This window comes from Neophocaena asiaeorientalis, unplaced genomic scaffold, assembly GCF_003031525.2.
Source record: "Neophocaena asiaeorientalis asiaeorientalis breed wild unplaced genomic scaffold, Neophocaena_asiaeorientalis_V1.1 scaffold19, whole genome shotgun sequence".
In the NCBI taxonomy this organism is placed as follows: Eukaryota; Metazoa; Chordata; class Mammalia; order Artiodactyla; family Phocoenidae; genus Neophocaena; species Neophocaena asiaeorientalis.
Genome location: NW_020173388.1, coordinates 3842904 through 3865553, shown reverse-complemented (window position 1 = coordinate 3865553; position 22650 = coordinate 3842904). Strand labels below are relative to the sequence as shown.

The 22650-nt window shown below is 44.7% G+C and overlaps 1 protein-coding gene across 1 annotated transcript in view; it reads left to right on the top strand.

Moving 5' to 3' along the window:
* CRACD (capping protein inhibiting regulator of actin dynamics) overlaps nt 1-22650 on the top strand; it is a 49311-nt gene that overhangs the window by 6469 nt on the left and 20192 nt on the right. Inside the window, exons 2-3 of the mRNA XM_024746678.1 lie at nt 12924-13059; nt 20658-20822. Coding sequence (XP_024602446.1) covers nt 13018-13059; nt 20658-20822 — 207 coding nt within the window. The 5' untranslated portion in view covers nt 12924-13017. The remainder of the gene's footprint in view (nt 1-12923; nt 13060-20657; nt 20823-22650) is intronic.

The following is a 22650-nucleotide window of genomic DNA, read 5'->3' as shown; positions in this document are numbered from 1 at the left end:
GTTGAATCCTCCAGGCGGACTGCACAGACCCCACCCGTTTAAGATGTTTTTTAAGAAAGGAATAAATGTAGCCTTGATGAGGTTATACCTGGCTGAGGTGGTTAAGTTCATGTTGGCAGGAGAGACAAGGGGCGTATTTTCCTCCTCTGAAACCCTAAAATAGGAGGTAGGAATTTGAGGTGGAACAGAAAGGGATAATTTTGAAGTAGGACATAGGTGCAGAGTGTAACAGGCTAGCTTGGAAGGGTAAGCAGCTGCTCCCATTTACTTGAGGGTTTTGTGCCCTGCATTGGGGGGTCCATGGGCATCTTGATAGCGGAGAGAGGACCTGGGGAAAGATACAGGTCATGTTTGAGGCTGCCTACATGCCTCTGGCTGACCCCACACCCCTGCCCCCCCCAATAATGTAAATTGTATGAGACCCTTATTCAGTAGTCTCTCCCCGCCACCAGCACACACAGACATAGACAAACACACGCGTGCGCGCACACCAGTATTACAATTTCAGGTCGTTTTTAGTGCTGATCCAGTACCTTCACTTCACAAGTGCAGTTAGTGTTAGAGATATGACTGGACTTCAGGTCAGCTGATTTTGCACATGGTAATCCTTTTGTCTAGAACAGCCCCACCCCCATCTCCACCTCCTTCCCCCAGCTAATTCCTCTTCATCCTTCCATTTTCTGCACAAATGCACCTTCCTCGAGGGAGCAAGCTTTCTCCGGCCCCCTGAGCCTAGATCAGGACCCCTGCCACCAATGTTCACACAACTTCCGTAAAAGCAGGACTGCATGCCTTGCCTTCCCTCGTATTTCCAGCCTCTAGCACTGTGCCCGGCACATAGCAGGCGTTCAGTAATTATTCATTGAATGAATGAGTACATGAATCCTGCCCTTGTTACCATACTGACTCTTCCCACTGTACCAGTCTGTGTTCGTCTAATTCATCCTTCAGTTTCCCATCATGATGAAGAGTATCGCTGTCCCTCTGACCTGCTGGAAAAGGAAAATTACACGGTTGGTGTAGCGAGACAGCATGTCACCAGTGAAATTACAGTGAAGCTCAGGCTCCCTGATTACCACGTGTGCTTAGGTCCCTTGGCCTTGCTGCTTTTCAGAAGATGAAGTCAGAAAAGACTTATTTTACTTGATCATTTACCCTCTATCCATAGGAACCTGGAATGTGCTGAAATTGAACAGAGAGTAGAGAAGAGGTACAAAAGCATTAAATGCATGAAAATTAGGACTAAGCAGGAGAACAAATAGAGCTGGGCTGAGTAAGTCTGGGGGAAAGAAGTATGATGAATCAGTTTCAGCAATTATTGGAGATACAAGATGTGGGAGAGCAGCAGATCAGGAGCTAGGGTCCTCTTGTGAATACAGGTGCTTTCACTCATGAGCTGTGTGACCTTAACAAAGCCAGCCTCTTTATCTGTTAAATGGATATGCCGTCTTCAAGGATTATTATGAGGACAAAAAAATGCACATGACATTACACTATCTGCTATAAAAAAGCACTTTACAAATGCAGGACATAATATTACTACTGAGATAAAGAGGTTGTCGATAACTAGCTTTCTATTTCCAGAGCATAGACCAAGACTAAATTGATTCCAACAGAGGCTAGAGAGGTTTTTTTGTTTTTTTTAAATAAATTTATTTATTTTTATGTATTTATTATTTTTGGCTGTGTTGGGTCTTCGCTGCTGTGCGCGGCTTTCTCTAGTTGCGGCGAGCAGACGCTACTCTGTTGCAGTGCGCGGGTGTTGCAGAGTACCGGCTTCTCACTGCGGTGGCTTCTCTTTTTGCAGAGCACGTGGGCTTCAGTAGTTGTGGCTCGTGGGCTCTAGAGCACAGGCTCAGTAGTTGTGGCCCACGGGCTTACTTGCTCCACGGGCATGTGGGATCTTCCCGGACCAGGGATCGAACCCGTGTCCCCTGCATTGGCAGGCAGATTCTTAACCACTGCACCACCAGGGAAGCCTGGCTAGAGAGGTTTATGAAAACATCTTTCTCCAGGTGGGGCATCTGAGGAGTGGAACAGATAGCGTGGAAGCCCGTGGAACCCCTACAGAGCGTTAGAGGCAGGCTAGACGATTGCTCGTCCTACGTGATCTAGGCATGGGACTGAGCTAAGGGGCTGAAGTAGATGATCCTTTGACTTTCAGTTCTGAGAATCTGTGTTTTAAGATTCCAGACTTTCTTCCTCTTCCTTGAATTTTTTATGACGTATCCTGTTTCTATTGTAATTATTAGGTGATTTGGTACTCTATAGCCTATTGAGTACCCAATATTTTCATAAACTACCAGAGTCCAGGATGAACCTCCAAGACACCACACAAAGTGTAATCTGACTTCAGGCTCTTCCAGCAACTCTAGTTTGTTTGATGAGGATAGTTAATTGCTTTTTAGCATTTCATTTGAATGAGACTCACGGATCTGCTTGGGAAGAAAAGTGCTGATCAATTACAATTGCCCCTGTTGTCATGGAAACAAGCTGCAATTGGACTATAATTATATTTCCTTATTCCTGAAGTGAATCCCTAATCATTGCCATGGTAATTACCCAATATCTATGGTCCCAAATTACATGATGCTTGTCCAAAAAAGACAAAGGAGAAGTAGGAGGGCTGGCCTGAGACATGTGTTAACTGTGCAGCTGCAGAGAGCCTTCTCCTTTTTTGGGTGGGGAGAATTTCCCTCTGTAGGCTCATACTCCGAGGTTAGATGACGTCAGTGGGTCTTAGATGTGCCCAGAGTTTAGAGTAGTGGCTAGAAGACTGTATCAGGTAGGATGATTTCAGTTGTTAACAGAAAACACTTCTACTGGTATCTTTCTTCAACAGTAAGGAAATATATTATCTGATTCCTGATAGTCTGGAAGACTTTCCAAGTTCCAAGGTCCATTAATGAAGCAACCCAGCAACATCAGCAAGATCCAGTCTGATTCCTTTTTTTCCTCTCGTATTTTCAGGGAGTAGGCTCTTGTCCTCAGGCTTGTTTCCTCATAGCTCCAAGATGGCTGCCACTGCTCCAGGTGTCACATGCAGACGACACAGACCAGGAACGGAAAGGGGATCATCCATGTCCTGTGTCACATTTTATTCATGCGGAGACCTTGCCCAGAAACACCTCCCCCAGCAAACTTTCCCTCCCTTTTCATTGTTCCTTTCACAGCAGACCCCACTGCAAACAGTAGTTCCAGACAACAGAACTTAAAATGAAGATGGCTCTGCTTGACTCCTCCCTGCGCTCCTTAGCACTAACTGCGCAGTGGGTGAAGGATGGAATAGCATGTCTAAGGGATAACTTTGTTTTGCTTTCCTTCTCACCTTCTCTCTTCACTGTCACCTTCCAGTGCCTAAGCTCCAGGCCACAGGCCCATCACACACCCTCTGTCTGATCTCTACCGCTTCTGCAGATAAGCATGGGCATAGGGCACTGGACCTGGGCTTGGACATCCTAGGAGCATGGGGCGTGTCATCCTTTGCTCTCAGGCAGCAGCGTAAGCCACCAAGAGAGAAAGGCAGCCTCTTGGGGGAGAAGTGATATCAGAACACCAGAGAACTGTTCGAATGAGCTGTCCGTGCAGAGGGGCTAGGTGGGAAAGGAGGACCCAAAGGAGATCCAAACACATAGTGTGATGGCTGTTTTTGGTCATTCAGCTGTTAGCATCCGGTTCTTCTTCTCAACAGCACCCACATTTCCTTTCAGGGAATCAACTTTGCCTTGCTCTGTGCCCTTATGACAGGACGTAGTGCCTGCTTCCTAGGACAGAAGCCAAAAGGGCCAGATCTTTTACTCGCCCTCCCGCTGAAGCCTGGCATGAGCGTATGACCCAGCCTGGCCCATCAGTCTTTGTCTCCTAGGGCTTTGACTTGGCAGGTGGGTCCAGGAAGTAAGGACACAGCCACGAGAGCAGCCTGTAACCGGGCTCTTCGCACCGTGTGATGGCCGCTGTGGTTCCTGATGCCTAGACCGCTAGACCTTTCTTTACCCCTGTCTGTCTCCAAGCTTTGACTCTAGCTTTCATTGTTCTTCGAGCCCTCACTGTTCATCTAGTAGATTTTCTTTTGGTTGAGTGAGACAAAGTTAGTTTCTGTTAACTTGCAGCAAAGAACTATAACTGACACGGAATGAAACCTGAAAAACTTGGTGGGTGAGAGAGAGGGCATGAAATAGAAGGTGGGAAACAAAGTCTGGAACAATTCCCTGGTTTGAGTTGAAAAGGAGGCCTGGAAGGAACCTTTAAAGGTGCTGAACATCCTGACTTGCCCACCCTTTAGCTTCTCAGAACTTCCTCTGATGGCCTCCTACATAGGCCTGCCCTCCCTGAACAACACCCACCATCAGAAAATGTTCCCCCTCCTCCCATCAGTATGTTTGCGTAATGCTTTCACTCCCTCAGTGACCTCTCCGTGGGAAACATATCCGGTTAACTACCCTTCAGTGTTAATCCTTTACTCATCCATTGAAAAAAAACTTATTCACAAACTTTATTTGGTAAAGTTCTATGGGAGAAACAAAGATAACAGATGTGATCCCTGCCCTCACGCAACTCCTAGTACTGTGGTGGAGACAAGATGATACCATTATCATTATTAGAATCACATCTGTGGAGCATTTTACAACATGCAAAGCACTTTTATTTTCCCTCTCATTTAAGGCATGATTATAGTAACCATAACATAGATATGTATGTAACAAGAGGTGCGTGCATAGGGCTTTCAGTGGGAGAAAAGATCCCCTTCTTCCAGGGAAATAGGAAAGGCTGTGTGGGGGTTGATAAGATGTGAGCTGGACCTGGAAGGATGGGTAGGACCTGAACTGAGAGATTGGCATTGGGCAGTCCATCCATGGGGAGGAAGAGCCCATGCAGTGATAGAGCCCAGAGAGGGTATTTGGGGAACTGAATGTTGGGTTTGCCTTACAGGATGTTTGAAGTAGGGTGACATTTGATAATAATAGGTAACACTTCTATAAGAACTTAATTCATTTAATCCTAACAAAAGCTCTATGAGGTAGGTCCTATTATCATCCTCATTTACAGATAAGGAAACTGAGGCACCTGGAGGTTTAGTGACGTGCCCAAGGCCACACAGCTAGAAGTGGGAGAACCAGGTTTCACAAGGAGGCACACTGGCCTGAGTCTGAGCGCTAAATCCCTGCACTGCAGGGACTCCGTTTCATAGAGCCAGAGTGGTTCAGTGTCCTTAAATGCCAAACATGAAGAGCATTAAATGCCAAGCAACCATTACAGCTTCATCTGGTAGGACTTTGGCAAAAAGAGGTTTGGCACTAGAGGTTTCTGAGCTGGCAAAGTAATTGCTTGAAGATTGATGTAGGATTTGAGAGGAAGTGGAATTGGAGAGGACTTCAGTTGGAGACCATTTACAGCTGTCAATCATATTACAGAAATGAGCAGAGGATCCTCTGAGGGCAGTCGAAAGGCCAGCGAGTATTACTGTCACTGTCCCCCTGGTTTCAGTTCTGTCTTGATCAAGTCTCTCCAGGGCCTGAGCTCCCAGGGCCTTAGCTTCTTTGTCCAAAAGGATTCCAGTCGTGGCCTCCTTGATCACAGAGTCAGCGGAGACTGCTGGCTGTGCCAGGGCTGCCATCTGCCAGAGCTGCCGCTGCCATGGATTCGCAGCTCCCTCTCTTGGTGCTCATTTCCATTAGAGACCCACTAGAGATGTGACGAGCAGCTCTCCGGGCCTCCAAGCACAGTCGTGGAGGAGTGTGGCAGGCAGAATCCAATGCAGGCCTAAAGTGGGTCTGGGAGCTCAGGACTTGCAGTCCTACTCATTGATTTCTGTATTGTTTTTGAAGGATTTCTGCCTGTGAAAGGACAGATAATGTTACTCACTAAGGTCTTTTGCACAATACCTTTCCCCTAACCTGGGTCTGACCTTACTTACAAAATAGTATAGCACAGAACCTGAGGGATGATAGTAACACAGAAATAGGAAAGATTGGAGTTTTGTGGGAAACCCTTGATGAGTTTGGTTTTGTTCATGTTGAGTTTGCAGAGACAGTGGGATAGCCAAGTAGCTGCAGACACGTGGCTAGAAGAGAGTGTAGTATTGGAGTTAGATGGACAGTTATTAAAAGTGATTGTTAAAGCCCAAAGAGTAGCCTCAGGTTGTTCTACTCGCTCTGCTTTTGGAAAGATAACCATAGAAGTCAGTGAAGAGTTGAGGAGAAGATGAAAAGCTGGCCTCCATGGGCTGATTAGAAGCCTCTGATTAGATGTTTGGAATCCCAACCTCTCTGCCTATAACAGTATCATCAATGACAACAAAAAAACCTTTCTTTGCATAAAGGCCCCAGGAATTTCTGCTCTTTGGACCTCTAAGTCCAAACGGACCATTTTTCTGGCATCTGTAAGTCATGGCTCTGCGATTCTTCTCTAAGCTTATGAAAACTGTTCCTCAGAGCCCAATGTTGTTCCAAATTTCCCAAGTGGACCTCTTTTCCTCTCCTTCTAGAGTTTGCTTTTCCCACATGTGCTTGACATTTGACCTCAGGTCTTGTTTACATTAAGATGTCTGTTAAATGACTGTATTGACAATCCTTCAGTTACAAGTTAAAAATCTGGGGGATTTTAGAGGCCTTTATAGATCTCACAATCCATCAAGAGGCTACTCCGTGTTCTAAGCATCACAAGAAAATGTTCCCACACAGCAAGTCCCATTTCTTCCATCTGAGCAGATAGTCTGAGGGTAAGTTGCGGCACTGAGGCTCAGAGGCCCCTCGCCTCTCGACCCACTCATAATAATTGGAAGGGGGGAGAATTGGCCTACTGTGCAATCAGTTGTGAAAGATCTTTAAATGTCAAGAGTAAAGAAGTCCAGATGAACTCGGTTAAGGTACAATTTGTGGTAAATTGACCCTCCATCTCCTCATCATGTAGTTTATAGTTCCCAGCTGGTTAAGGACAAATATTCCCACCAAGCTCTTTGTTCGCTAGAACGTAATTTCAAGCTGAGATCGCCACACGTGGGCTATTCAGTTTCCATTCCAACCCTGCCTGAAAATCTGGAACTTTGGGCAACCTTCTTACCTACTCTTTGTCTCAGCTTCCCCTTCAGAGAAAAGGAAATAATCTACATTGTAGAGTTGTTTGGAGCCGACATTGGTAACCATGATGACCAAAGATCTAAAGTTACACAAATTGCCAAGGATGTAATGTTAACTTGCATTATGTAAACTGAATTATTTAGAAGAGAGTGTTCATTAGTGTAACTAATAAACCAATGACCATTCTCCTGCATTGTTTCTTCTCAGAGCTTTAAAAACCAAATATAGGAAGAAAAAGGTACAAATGTTTTTTATCACTTTGAAAAGTAATCCTCTTAAGAACAATGGCCTTATCAAAAAGTAGGTTCTGGGGCTTCCCTGGTGGCGCAGTGGTTGAGAGTCCGCCGGCCGATGCAGGGGACACGGGTTCGTGCCCCGGTCCGGGAAGATCCCACATGCCGCGGAGCGGCTGGGCCCGTGAGCCATGGCCGCTGAGCCTGCGCGTCCGGAGCCTGTGCTCTGCAACGGGAGAGGCCACAACAGGGAGAGGCCCGCATACCAAAAAAAAAAAAAAAAAAAAAAAGTAGGTTCTGTCATGTGTAGAGAGTTAATAAATATCAAAATATTATTTAGTTACTTTCTCTTCTGGCTATGATGAAGTAGGTTGTAGCAAATCGGTGCTCCCACCAAGAACAACTGGAAATACATATAAAATATTAAAACAGAGACATCTGTTTGAAGGTGTCAGATTGCTGCGAAGGCACCAGACTTGAGCAGTGAGATCCTGGAGAGAAGGGAGGCCCACTGAGTTGAGGCCAACTTTCTGCAAATTGCTTCTCTCCTGTTGGCATGAGTTGACTCTCAGGTGCAGGTCAAGGCTCAGGGTGGCTGCCAAGAGGAAGAGAAGGCAGCAGAGCTGTAGGCAATCTCATGGAGCTGGGAACACAAAAATTAGAGTTTGAGGCTGCCATGACAGCCAGGACTTGAGGGACTAAGTTCCCCCCAAGAGAAGAGAAGCCCAGAATGAACCTAAATCTAGGCAACAGTTTTCCTTTTGAGGAATCTGTTGATACAGCTGCATAGGAATGCAGGCTGAAAAACAGGGCAGTCTATGGTGCTGGAAAGACAAAAATTGGAGTTTGAGAATCCACCAAGGAGAAGGACCTTAGGAAATAACACGGATTCTTAGTTAAGACTCCAGGAGGCCTGCACCCTACAAGTGGGGACGAAGCAGAGGTAGTCTGAGCCTGCCAAAGATTGCTAACCAGCCAAGATCAGCTTGGTTTCTGATTGGATTGAGGTGTTTTTGCTCCTTTGCTGCTTGCTAGAGGAGTGAGCAAGTCCTCTCTGAAAGGAGAGAACCCAGCCTCTACAGTTTTTTGTGCATTATGTGCAGAATTCAATTAAAAAATTACCAGGCAGTTAAGAATCAGACTATGAGAAAACAAGATAATAGAAATAGACCCAAAGGGGGCTAAGATATTGTAGTTTCAAACAGAGCCTTTTAAACAATTGTGATTAATATATTCAACAAAATAGTTGACAAGGTGGATAATTTCACTGGAGAACTAGAATCTATTTAAAAGGATCATATGGAAATTCTTTTTTTTTCTTAACGTCTTTATTGGAGTATAATTGCTTTACAATGGTGTGTTAGTTTCTGCTGTATCACAAAGTGAATCAGCTATACATATGCATATATCCCCATATCCCCTCCCTCTTGTGTCTCCCTCCCACCCTCCTTATCCCACCCCTCTAGGTGGTCACAGAGCATGGAGCTGATCTCCCTGTGCTATGCGGCTGCTTCCCACGAGCTATCCATTGGTTGGAATTTCCATTGGTTGGAAATTCTTGATTTGAATAATGCTACTGATAGTAAGAACTCAGAAGGTAGTTTTAACAACAGACTGGACACCACTAAAGAGAGGATTAATGAGCTAAAAGCTAGGTCAGTAGAAAAATCCAGACTGAGTCATATTGAGTAAAAAGAACAACAGATACAGAAAAGAGCATGAAAGATATGTGGCTCATGTTGAAAAGGTCTAACACTGGAGAATCAGAGGGGGAATAGAGAAAAATGGGGCAGAAGCAGTATTTGCAGAAATAATGGCTGAGAATTTTCCCAAACTGATGAAAGACACCAAGCCACAGGTTTAAGGAGTATTATGTACCCTAAGCTAGATAAATTAGAAGAAATTCACACCTAGCCACAACAGACTAAAACTGAGAAAACCAAAGACAAAGAAAAATCTTAAAGTCAGCTATAAGAGACAGACTGCTTGTCTTTTCAAAGAAGCAGTAATATATGTGCATCTATAGAAATTGTATAGCTAACATCATAACTTAAGGTAAAATATTGAATACTTTTTTGCTCAGTTTGGGAATATGACAAAGTCCACCATTACCACTCCTACTTAAGTTCATATGAAGATCCTAGCTAATTGCAGTATGGAAGGAAGGGAGAAAGGAAGGAAGGGAGGAAGGAGAGAAGGAGATTGAAAATGAACAAATAAAACTCTTTTGTCATAGATAACATGATTGTATACATAGAAAATCCGAAAGAATCAACAGTCATACTATTATGATTAACAAATAAATTTAGCTACGCCTAGTTATAACATCAATAATCAATAACCAAGTGGCACTTTAATATTCTGCCGATAAACAATTAGAAAAATAAAAATTTTAGCCTATACCATTTACAGTAGATTTAGAAACATCAAATACGTAGGAATAAATCTATCAAAATATGTAAAAGACCTCTATACAGAGAAGTACAAAACATTATTGAGCATAAGTAAAGAGGATCTAAATATTAATAAATGAAGGAATATCCAGTGTTCATGGATTAAAAGATTGACTATCGTAAAGATGTCAGGTATCCCAAAGTTTATCTATAGATCCAATACCATCACAAAAGTAATCCTAGGAGTGTATTACAGTCTCTGTGTGTGTGTGTGTGTGTGTGTGTGTGTGTGAGTTTATGTAGAAATGCAGAGACAAGAGTAGCCATCTGGAAAAAAAAAACAAAGCTAGAGAACATAAACTGCTAGATATCAAGGCTCATTAAAAAGCTATAGTAACTAAGACAGTGTGATATTACTGCTGTAAAAACAGACAAATAGACCCGTAGAACACAGTCCAGAAACAGGTTCACACGTATACAGTCATTCAGTTTACGGCAAGTCACTCATTATCTTTAAGCCTCAGTTTCCTCATCTATAAATAGGCTTAATAATAGTGCCTTCCACACAAGGTTTAAATATTATATATCACAAGGATTTAGGTGTTATATTAAAGAAGTTAGCACACATGGAGGGGACATAGCAAGTGCCCAGTAACATTTAGCCAGTATTAATATTACCACTGTGACTACCACTATTATTATAATTATCACTACTACTACTATTACTATTCATTTTCTCTATTTTTCAGTAAGATCATCTGGAAGTGGGGAATGTGGGGACATTAAATCCTGGCTGGCAACAAGGAATATTTGGGGCAACACAGAAGAGCAGGAAACTGTCAGTTCTTAGCCTTCCTGGAAAAAAGAATTAGAGCAGAGAGTTAAATTTCATGAATCAGTCAAAAGATTGACTTGGAAACTGGAAGGGAACTTTATTTATTAAGCATCTAAAGTGGACTTGTCCATATATGTGTTTATAAGAATATTTCAGAGCCTGAGTGCGTATATAAGCCATTTGTAAAAACACTGTGTAGAAAATGAAGTCAGTTACCTCTTCTTTCATCTGAATCATAGCCAGGGATCTGAGAAAAAAGTTTAGACACAATATTAAAAGGTTTGATTCCATAACTTTGAATGGAAAGTTTATTTCATAGCATCTTTAGGTGAACTTGGAAGTTCATTTTGTAGCACAGGTCACAAAGTCTCTGAGGACAGGGAGATAGTAGTACATTTAATTTCCTTTTCATATTCATATTCATATCCTAAAACAATGCCTCATGTTTCACAAAGTGGGTTGCTGCTATATAGTGCCTTGTGCTGTTTAGCCGAAGGCTTACCCATTATTCCAGCTATTTAGTGTCTCCAGCCCTCCCATATTCCAGCCCACGTGGCATTGGCATCCCGTCTTCCTCTCCCACTGATCCGCCCAAACCCCATCTCACTTATGGGAAGGAATACTAGAGACCTTCCACCACTTTAAAGCACTTCAGCTGCCTGGCCTGGGATTGTATTCAGCAGATCTGAATTGTTTCTTATGCTACAACTTCTATTTAGGGGACTTTAAATAAGGTTATTTACTCCCTGAGTTTTATTTGCCACAAAATATTGGTGATGAGATAATGAAAGTAAAACTCTCAGCACAGTGTTTTCATCAAAGTAGGGATTGGTAGTTATTATTATTATTGCCGGGGGCTTCCCTGGCGGTGCAGTGGTTAAGAATCCACCTGCCAATGCAGGGGGACACGGGTTCGATCCCTGGTCCAGGAAGATCCCACATGCCGCGGAGCAACTAAGCCTGTGCGCCACAACTACTGAGCCTGTGCTCTAGAGCCTGTGAGCCACAACTACTGAAGCCCACGTGCCACAACTACGGAAGCCCGCGCACCTAGAGCCCATGCTCTGAGACAAGAGAAGCCACTGCAATGAGAAGCCCGCGCACCACAATGAAGAGTAGCCCCCGCTCACCGCAACAAGAGAAAGCCCGTGCGCAGCAACGGAGACCCAACACAGCCAAAAATAAATAAATAAAATTTAAAATATATATATATTACTATTGCCGAAGATCACACAGCCAGGAGGCTCACATCCAAGTCTTCTGTTTCTAAACCTCATATGCTTTGTTACCATGCTGCTCATAATTTGGGAAATTTGATGAAAAAATTTGGTACTCAGTCTTTCCAAGTAGGTCTAAACTTGGTCGGGAACCTGCCTGCTGCATTTCTGTAATTCAGTTCAGAGGTACAGCTGGCGGCCCATTTCCCCCAGTACTGCCTCTTCTTTCTTGCCCTAGGTCACTGATAAAACCTCCAGGTGGAACCCCTTTCTGGGGAGAGGAGAGGGAGAAGTGGGGCTCTCTCACCCCTGAGAGAGCTGCCTGCGTGCCTGGCATCATGGAAATGTGCCTGCCTTGCCTTATGGGGAGTGTGTGATTCTGCCCCTGTGTGTTCCTTCCCAGACGTAACTTAATTTCCAAGATCAAGTAAGGAACAGTTGGTGTCTGCTGCTTCCTCTTGCTGCAGTTCACCTGGCCTATACCTCACAGTCAGAAGTCCAGATTTCCTTGAAGTCCAGCCTTTCAACTGAAAAGTGTTCATTGTTGGGTACCTACCACCTATAAGCTGCCCAATGCATGACACCCATTAGAATCTCCTTAACACACATTTCCCCTCCTCTTCTCTGAATTCCTAGAGTCTCGACAGAGAGACTCTTTATTCCTGTAGTCCCTATAGCAATTCCAGCCCTCATCAAGTCTTTGTTTTAGATGTATATATCTTTCTTCCAATTTGATTGCAATCTGAAAGAAAGAAACTCTTCCCTCTTACTTCTAGATCTGCGTGTTACTTAAAAACTACTTGTTGACAAGACTTTACTGGGCTAAAACTGATAGTGACAGCTCATCAGGAGAAAGGCCCCTACAGTTAACATTTCTGCAGTGCCTTCTGTCCTGGGTTCTCTACAAACAAGTAGCAGTCTGAGTTCTCCCACTGAGTGGCTCTGAAACATTGTTGTGTTGGAGACATGTTCCCTTATTCCAGTGGGACCCTTCTGTCTACCCAGCTACTTGGCTGACCTCTCACAGAAAAGGACACCATGCTGGAAGTGCTTTCTGAATGAGACAGGGGATGTGGGTGGAGTCCCCTAAATCAGGAAGAAAAGGAAATTGAATTGCCAAAAGGAATCTTATCACCCTAATAAAATGAAGCACATGATTTGCATTCCAGGTCCTTCAACTATTCTGTGGGAACCCGGGCGTTTTCCCATGACAGTATTTTTATCCCTGATGGGGGAGCAGAAAGTGAGCAGACAGTTCAAGCAATGTCACAGGACAACATCCTGGGCAAAGTCAAAACTCTTCAGGTAAGACAGCTTGAGATTGGAAGGTCAGAGCCATAGGGAAGGGGCCCGGCTATGGAGGGAAGTGGGGTAAGTTCCTAACTTGGCCTTGAGTAGTGGATTGGGAGGTCCAGGGGGTAGCTCCTGGGGAGAATGTTTGCTTTCTCAAACCTCACTCAGTTTTCTGGAAGCCTCTGTCTACCTGTGAGAGGTTCACTATCACCGTTGTACCCACCTACATAACACCCCCTCTCCTTTTTCTCTCAAGTTGTTCCCTCATTTTTAACTGGACTTAATGAGGACAAGTACCCTAGAGAGGCTGCAGAACTTGGGTGAGAGGAAAGAGCTCCTAACCATTAAGTGTTGGCCATAACCCCTGAGCACAGGGTTGACTGTCAGCTGAGGGTATGCACAGCAAGTGTTCCCTTTCCAAGTCTCCATACTTGGACAGTGAATGGTGAGACTCTTTATTATTCTGTTGTGTTTGTAAATCTGGCTGCCCTGAGCCACCCTGTCTCAGAGGGGTACTGTGAAGCTCTTCAGCTTCGCTCCTGTTCACACTGCAGAGTTGGGCAGTTTTCCTACATAAAATTGACTCAGATGGTAACTCCTTAAGAATGAAAATATAATAAAATAGTTTTTCACTAAATGAGATTGAAATAATGGGAAATCCAGGAAAAGGAAGGGGAGCAAAGACCCCTGGGTTCTGACCAAGTAAGTTTGCCCGAGTGCTCAGTAGAATTCACTCACCCGACAGAAGTGCCTAAGCAAGCACTTCTCTGAGCTGAGGGTGATTGGAGGCAATGCAGACGATGAACAGGGGGCTCTGGTCTGCTGGTTTCCATCTAAGTCTACAACAACGAATGAACCAATAAATGAATGAGTGAATGAACCAGCAAAAAATAAAGGGGACAGCTGGCTTGAATAGCTACTGACACTCAAATTTTTCTATTTTCTTGAAATATTCTTGTTTCTACTGATTATTAGCTATGTACTTTGTGATCTCTGTTTGGTTACATATTCCACACACTCAGCTGAATATAGCATATGGTGAGGTGGGAAATAGCCAACACCCTGAAACCACACCCAAACTTGCCTAGATCTTTGTACCTACCACACCACTGCCCAAGGCCACAGTCCTGCCCTCAGAACTAAACTAGGCACTTCCTTCAAGTTTCAGCTTTCCTAACTAGCTCCCCCGTTCTGGTTCTTGCTGGTTGTACTGCCACACGTTTTATAGACTCAGAAGAAGAAGTCAGCTGTGTCTTTTCATAAGCTGGAGAAGGGGGAAGGGTGTGACGGCCAAAGGAAACCTCGATCCCCTTCCTCCTTACCTTTCCTTCTTGAAGTCTTTTATTTCCTGGAATATTATTGCTACGAAGTAATGAACCCTCATAATACTCCCTTTCTAAGGGGAATGACTTACAGATTTCAGTCTACAAAACAACTGTATTTTACAAGGGCTTTCAAGGAGTTCTTTAAAAATTAGATAATAGTCTGTCGTCTTAAATGGTATCAGCTTTGTAATGTCACACCACCTGCCACTGCCACTCCAAGAAGTGGATTTGGAGTTGTAAAAAATAGATAATTCCTCAGTATTGAATATACAGAAACTCAGTAGAAATATGTGAATGCCAGTTGGTTGTCTTAATGATGTAAGCCATAAGTTTAAAGAATCTGATCTCATAACTAATAAAATGTAAAACAACTCACTTCCCTGAAGCACCAATTCTGATAAAACAGGAGAAGAAATGTGAGTAAAGCAGAATAGCTGTCTAATCTGAGCGCTCTCCTTTGGACATTATCTACTCATACAAGGTCTGCCTAATTTTGCTTCTGCTGCAGGGAGTCACGAGCTTCCTTACAGCTCTAAAGTTATGTTTTTAAACAATCAAATAAGAGACTTTTGCTCTTCGAAGAGGGAAATGGGGACCATTATCATAGCAAATGTGATTTTTGGAGTGACATAAGATATAACTGTATCACCCCCAAAAGACTGTGCTTATTTTTCAGTCGACTAAGCAGTTTGCTCCTGGTAAGTTGTAGAAATAGTAGTTAACTTTATTAACTTGCATGAATGCTTTGCATTTTTCCATAAAAACGTTATGCTGGTATTGATGCTTAGTAAGCAGCATAAAAGGCCGCCCCCTCGTAGACTCCAGCATGGAATGAGGGTGTTTAGTTATGTCGAGGCATGTATGTTTTTTATGTCTGAAATTGTCTTTGTGTATGTGTGTATGTTTCTTTTAAAAGGAGAGAACTAATGGCTAACACCTATTTGACAGTAAATGTCCTAGCAAGCTGATTGGCCACCATTATTAAGACATTCTTTTGAAATGAGATTTCTACTGGAATGTCATTTAAAAAAAAAAAAAAATGCCATTTTTCTCTGGCTTAAGAAACTTCCTAGTCCTTGGAAACCGGAGCCACGCCTGTAATGACTGCACTTGGAAAGGTTGCCCCCTAGTGTCCACACGTAGTCATCTCAGCCAGAACTGTCCTACGTTGCACCCGTGATGGTTAGTATCTGTCTGCTGATGCGGAGTACAGAATGACTGAATACAGCGTAAATAAGCCTACTCTTTTCTGAACATCTTTTCTGAACAAAGTGAATCTACCACCTGCCAAAATTTCTGTGGCAAGCAACTGAACCTTTAAAAGAAAACTTACTTTTTTCCCCTGAGTATAAAAATAATTCATGTGCAGAGTGAGAACAGATTTTAATATATAGGACAGTTACAGGGACAGAAACAACAGTGGTGTCCTTTTTGAGGACCCTATCCATAACAGTCGGTTGTTCTATGACCAGTGGGTGAAATAAAAAGCCCCCGCCAGGCCTCTGCCACCACCTAGCTAGCTGTGCAGCCTCGGAGCAGGTCCTTTAACCTCTCTGACCTTCATGTGCCCTAACTGAAAAATAGGAGGATGCATGTGATGGATGATCTGAAGGGCCCCTCCAGCTATTAAAATCTGCCATTTATACAAAATCACTGTTCACAGAGTGGCTTTGTAAGCTTTGCACTTCACTGCATTTGGACCACAGCGACCTTGACGTTCCCTCCAGCTGCCCAGAGCACAGACAGGGAGGTGGCTGTTTATTTCAGATCAAACCAGGCTGTGAAGTATGTATGCACCTATCGATGATAAGACTCAGGAACATCACAGTCTAAGCCTGCAAGTGACTTTTTAGAATTATACCAGATCTTTGTCAGAAAATGCTTAGTCTATTAGTCCACGGACTGTTTAGATCAGGAGGGAAAACCTCCATATTCGGTAGCTGCTATCTCCTGCTGAGCTGGATTTCACTTTAAAAAATGCCAAAGTGTCTTACCTTTGAGGATTTGGGCACCTCATGCAGCTGTCGAGGACACAAAGAATAAATAGCTGCTCTTAGCCACTTCTGCACAGAGCGAACGTCTTTAAGTCTGTGTGCTTTTGATTTTGCTTGTTCTTTTAAATTCATTTTAACTATGGGAGTATACGTAGTTCGCTCAAGAGGACAGCAACTTTATTCTTCTTCTGCCTTGTTCTTACAGACATGGTCTGAAGGATGGCTGTGAAAAGTCTGGGGAAATCTAAACTGGCAGTGTGAGAGCTGCAGAATATGCTGTGCTTGGGATTTCCACATCATAGGAGAAAAGCCTCGTAAATATGGATGTGCATTCCTATAACATCATTCTCCAACATTCCATATTACAGCAAAATGGCCCCATTTGAGTGAATAAAATATCACCCCTTTTAGCTCACATTCCGGTCTAACAGGAACTCCATTCATAGCCACAAGCAACATGGACTCAGTTCAGGCACAGCGGTTCCACTCTCCCCTCTGGCTATTCTCTCAGTACATATAAAGGATCCATGAGTATGTAAAAAATATATATCTATATATGGAGGGAGTGGTAATAGTTTATTTTCCTGAAAACTTAAGGGCAAGCTCATGTCAACAGACTGGTTTTCAGTGATTGCTTATATCACAGTTCTTCCCATGACAATGCCTGAATGGTGGGCAGAATAAAAGTCACCAAAAAGCCACATTTATCCCCATATTCAATTCACTCGACACCTGAGATTGACAGATAGGTTTCAGCAGTCCCCTTTTAGTTGTCAGTAAATCACACAAAGTGTCCAACAGCCCAGTCTCCTTCGAGTCAGCTGAAGGAAGCATTTGGAGTAGGAACCCCACAGGGCAGGTGCAAGAGCCTTGGCCTCGAGAGCCCAAGGCTCATTCACCATGGCCTTGGACCTTCAGCCCTGGCCTGGCCTGTTCCACTGTCTCATTCCCAACCACTGCAGGGTGTGTCTGTGAAGACAGCCCTTTGTCTGGACAGAGAGGCTGCAGCCCTCTCCCTAGACGATGGCCGTCATTTGACCGGGGCATGAACCCGTGTCCCCTGCCTCGGCAGGCGGACTCTCAACCACTGCGCCACCAGGGAAACCCTATTTCTTTCATGACTTGGGTCCTCCCCTCCTCCATCCCACGCCCTCCTCTCAAGCTCCCTAGCCAGCAGCCCGAACTTGTTTTCTCTAGAGGGATTTTAAATCCAGCTGTTTTATGGAGATGCTCATCGTTATTCTCAAAAGCAACAGCATTGTGTTTCTTTTGCCAGGATGCCCATATCTGTGACATAAATCAACCCTCTGGTATACACACACATTCTCCCTCCCTCCCTCCCTCCCGCTTCCTCTTCCTTCTTTCCCACCCACCTTCCCCACCCCGACCCCGCTCCCTTCAGCTGTTGTCCCTACCACCAAGGCTGCAGCTTCTCCCTGTGCCTCTTCTCTGCCCCCTGCACCCTCCTCTCAAGTTGCCTCTTTCTTTAACTCTCTACTTCATTTCTTAATATCACTCTCTCCATTTCCCAGCTTTGTCCCATGTACCTTATTTCACCTGTTCCTATTGCATCTACTATTTTTCCCCATTTTCTCTTTCATTTTCCATTGGCAGCCATGATACCCATCCCATCTTTGGAGTTTATTTCAATCCAGACTAGGATTACATTTGGCCATATTCTTTCTTTCTTTCATTTTTTTTTTTTTTTATCCTAAGCATCAGGGTGGACCAACGTCAGTGTTCTAAAAAGTGCCCTAATGAAGAATAATATCAGCATATTCATTCTTTTCTGTGATGGTGGCAGAAATCCTAACTAAAGGGCATTTAGGGTATTAAGCCTACTCTTTTCTGAACATACCCTCATCTTAGACATTCAAGAAGAAATACCCTCATCTTAGACATTCAAGAGCATTGGTAGATGGCACACCCTGACAGCAGGGGGTCTCCGTCTAAGGTGATTGGGAAGTTTCCAGCTCTTGGCCAGCACTCCTAGAGAAGGGATAACTGGTCAACCAAAGGCTGGGCTGGGAGTCCCAGAATGAATCCCTGCTCAGGCTGTCACTAGGATGCTGGAACTCCTCCGGCCACTTCTGCCCACGTCCGCGTCCCTCTCCCACAGGGTAGCAAGTGAGACAGGCCTGTGGCTTTGTTACACCGTGTCCTCTCGTCTGACGCCATCGGCTGTTCTAACTGTGCCTGCTTATTGATCTGCTTAGAGTAGATACTAACTGCCGCTTCCTGCTAAACTTGTTTTTAGAAGATACAATTTTTCAGCCTTCTCCTCCCCGAAACCCTTTTAGGCTGCTCGAGCTGTACTTCACTGGCTGAACTCGGGCTTTTGATGTGTGCTCCCTCCCTGGGGTGCCAGGGGAGCCAGGCTCAGGCTGAGATACCAGCAGATCAAATACGAGTCCTTGTCTCTCTGTGCTCCTGACTTGGCATGCTGGGGTGCGTGCCCCCCGGGATGTGGGGAGGGGGGCCTGGGGCTCATCTCTTTCATGTCTCTGCAAATCTCACCATCCACCATGCAAGGCCGAGGGGGAGCCGAGTGAAGGTGGGTGGATTTGATACCCTGGAGTTCAGAGAGAGAAGGGGCATATTTCCCTCTAGGGAGCCCTCTGCTGGGGAACTTCAGTGAGGTAGTAAAAATGCTGCATCCTCTCTTTCTTTCTGCCCCTGAAAGCAGAAGGAAGTGCGACATTAAATTTATGAGAACCAGTGGAGTGCAATGAAAATAACACTGAATGTGGTTTAGAAGACATGGATTCAAATCCCTTTGGGGCCACTCGTTCTTTCCATAAGCTTGGGCCAGTCACCTCTCCCCACTGGACTTCTGACTTTTTTTGTAAAGTGAGGGGGTTGAATAATGTGATTGCTAAGGCTTTTTGCAGCTTTGTGGGATTAAATATTGGCCACATTAGAGATAAATATCCGATAATGTAGTCTCTATTTTTTTTTTCCCCCTTGAAGCATCAAAAGACTGTGAAACCCAAGTACCTAGATCTAGAGCAGTAATTCTCAGCCGGAGGCGACTTTAGCCCCCAGGGGACATTGGACAAAGCCCGGAGGCATTTTTGGTTGTCTAAACAGGTTGAAGAGGGGTTGCTACTAGCATCTGCTGTCCTTGGGTGATGCTAAACGTCCTACAGTGCACAGGACAGCTCCCACAACAAAGAATTATCCGGCCTCAAATGTCAGTAGCACCGAGCTTGAGAATCCCTGATATAGATAAAGGGCAGTAGTTTGTACAATATGTTCGATTCAGTACAGTAGTCTTTCAGATGACCACGGCTTACCCCTTTTCCTTCCTGAGTGTCATTCACTTTCTCTACCCATTAAATATTTTATATCTAATATATCTAGCCCATTAAATATTTTGCCTCTTATTAAAAACTATCATGTTTATATATTTTTCTTCAGGGAATAAAATTCCTTTTTTTAATCTGGCTTTTCTCTAATTCTGAATACTATTTATCTTCCTAATTTCTATCCCCTGTTTTTGCCTCCTTCTCCCCATCCATTCAGCTCCCTCCCACCAGTGATCAGTCCCTCTTTGGCCCTTCCTCTGGCCTCCTTCTCTGTCCCTTACCCACTTGGTTCCTTCTGGCCGGTAGGGCACAGTGGGTAGCTGCAGCAAGGCGAAGAGGCCGTCCCATTGGCAGGACAAGATTGCTTCCATCTTTTCCGTGAACTCAGCATCAATCATGGAAAGACTTGTGGGCCCTGGGGCCTTCTTCCATTTGGCAGTGGTACCCACTGTAACCCGAACAGGATGTTCAAGCTAGGGGCTGGTGAGGAAGGTAGATGAAACATAAATATTCAAGGGGAGTATGTCCAAAAGGGCTGAAGGGTTCCCTTCTTTGTGCAACCACAAGGGTCTTGGTTTCCCCCAGTGGTTTTTGCATTTCATGAAACTATTTTCTATCCAATTTTTGTACCTTTAAAAGACTTTTATATAAATAAACTTATAGGTTAATCAAAAAATTTTTGTCATGCCCAAATTTTGGATCAGAAATACGGTCTCTCTACCCCCCTGGAAATGTTGGCATCTCCATGCAAGAGGTGGCTGGATGAAAAAGCTCACGGCTCGAAGGTGGGAAAGAAATACCAGGAAACAGATTCAGTTATTACAGGACTGCATCAGGGTTTACTGGCATGGTGTCTAGTCTGGAAACTAGTCGTGTACAGAATATGCCTCAGTGCCTGCTAGCTATGGGGAACCTGGCTGTGGTTATTGTGTATTGTGAACCGCTTCACTGCTTCAGAATGTCTTTCTTTTGTTTCTCTCCAGCGACAGTTGGGTAAGAACATCAAGTTTGGGCAGCCACCACCCAATGCCATTCCCATGAAGAAGGCAGACAGTGGCGAGGCTCGCTTGGAAGAGGATCCGTTCCTGACCAGTCCCATGGAAATTGTGACTCAGCAGGACATCATCCTCTCAGACACTGAGAACAAAGTAAGGCTCCTCCAGGGAATGACTTGATTGCTAATAAGCCCAGGAGGGTACTGGGCAGTGGACAGGGACATCAGTAACCCTGGGGTCTGCAATGTAGGGAATAAGGTGGGAGAAGCTTTCCTGACGAGTAGCCCAGGGCTGGAGCGCACTTCCCGAGCCAGTGCCTTGATCTGCAGGGGGGCCAGCTTGGAAGAGGGGGAGGCAGGGGAGACGTGCCCCTTGCCCCAGTTCTTCCCAGTGTCTTCCACTTACTCCCGGAGACCCGGGCTGACCCACCTCTTCTGGGAGCCTTGCCTGGCTTCACCTCCAAGCTGCACTATCTCCTCTGTGCCTTCACTGTGCATCCTTAGTGCTTCTTACACAGCTGTACTCCGTCTGCATCTGTGTCCACGTAACTCTTTTCTCTGCATCTCTAAACGTTGAGTTCCTTGAGGACAAACTGGATCTTACGTGTCCCTGTCTCCCCAGGACGTCGTTACTGCTTACTTAGGAGCACTGAATGATTACTTGTCGAATTGGACTAATTTAAAGGGAAATGAGGAAAGAAGTAGGTGCTCGATAAGACAGAACATATCAAACAGACCAGCTTGAAATCTACTTAGTGTGGAAAGAAAGTCACACTGGTCCAGCACTGTCCTATCTAAATTTGGTCTCTTGACACTTTGAAAGAAACACTCTGAGCATATCCTGAAATGAGAGTCCCTCTAGCAGCAGAAGGGACACCCTCAGCCCTCTTACGGGAAAAGGAAGAAAAGTCCCACCAGTAGCTAGATAAACTGTTCTCTAGCTGAGGCTCTGAGTCTTCCCATGCCTAAAAGAAAGTATTCTCTGTGCTGTGCCTACCATGGTGCCTGAAATGACATTGGGTGTTATTAAGATGCCCCTGGAAGAAGTTGTGCTTGTTATCAGCTAATATGTCATAAGAGTAGAACAAAAGATAAGTGACTTGTAGAGCAAAGGAAGGAAAGAAAAGGTGGACAATCTCCTCTGTTGCCCATCTCTGCCTGGCCCTGGCCCTGGCCCCGGCCCTGATGACTCCTGGCGCCCACAGTTGTGGGTGGTGGTGAAGCAGCCATGGGGCCCATCTCTCCCACTGGTCCAACAATGCTCTCTCCAGCCTCTTGAGTGCTGGGCAGCAGCGTGGGTCATCAGCCTTGATTCAGGGATTTCCTGTGGACCAAAGCAAATGTCTTCCCTGTTACTGAAGATCTAATAAGTGCAGGGCACTGTGGCCTGGGGGAGAAGGAGGGTCATTCGTTCAGCAGGTGCTCCCCCAGCTGTGGGCATCGCAGAGATGGGCCGGATTAGACAAGGGGCTGCCTCCGTGTAGTTTACATTCTAATGAGAGGAGAGTCAGACAACAAACAAGTCAACAAATAGATACATATCATAATTTCGGATTAATAAAAATGCTGCACAGAAAGTAAAACAGGGTGATGGAAAAGTGAGTAATATGGTTGGAGAGAGGCTGCTTCTTTAGATAAGGAGGTCAGAATAGCCATGAGCAGAACCGGAGGGATAAAGGGTGTTTTAGGAAGAAGGGAGAGCAAGTACAGACACCCAGAGGTGGGACTGAGCTTGTCCTGAAGGAGGAAAAGAAAGCAGGCCAGTGGGGACGAGGGCAAAGGGTAGGTAGAGTACAGTATAGAGGCTGGATCATGTAGACCACAGGAGAAGGGGTGAATTTTGTTCAAAAAGTAATAGGAAACCTCTGAGTAGTTTTAAGCAGGGCAGTGATAATCTGATTTGTGTTTTCTAAAGGTGTTTCTAAGTGTGGTACAGAAAAGGGACTGAGGTAGGGCAAGCTGATGTTATGGCTCTGTAAGAG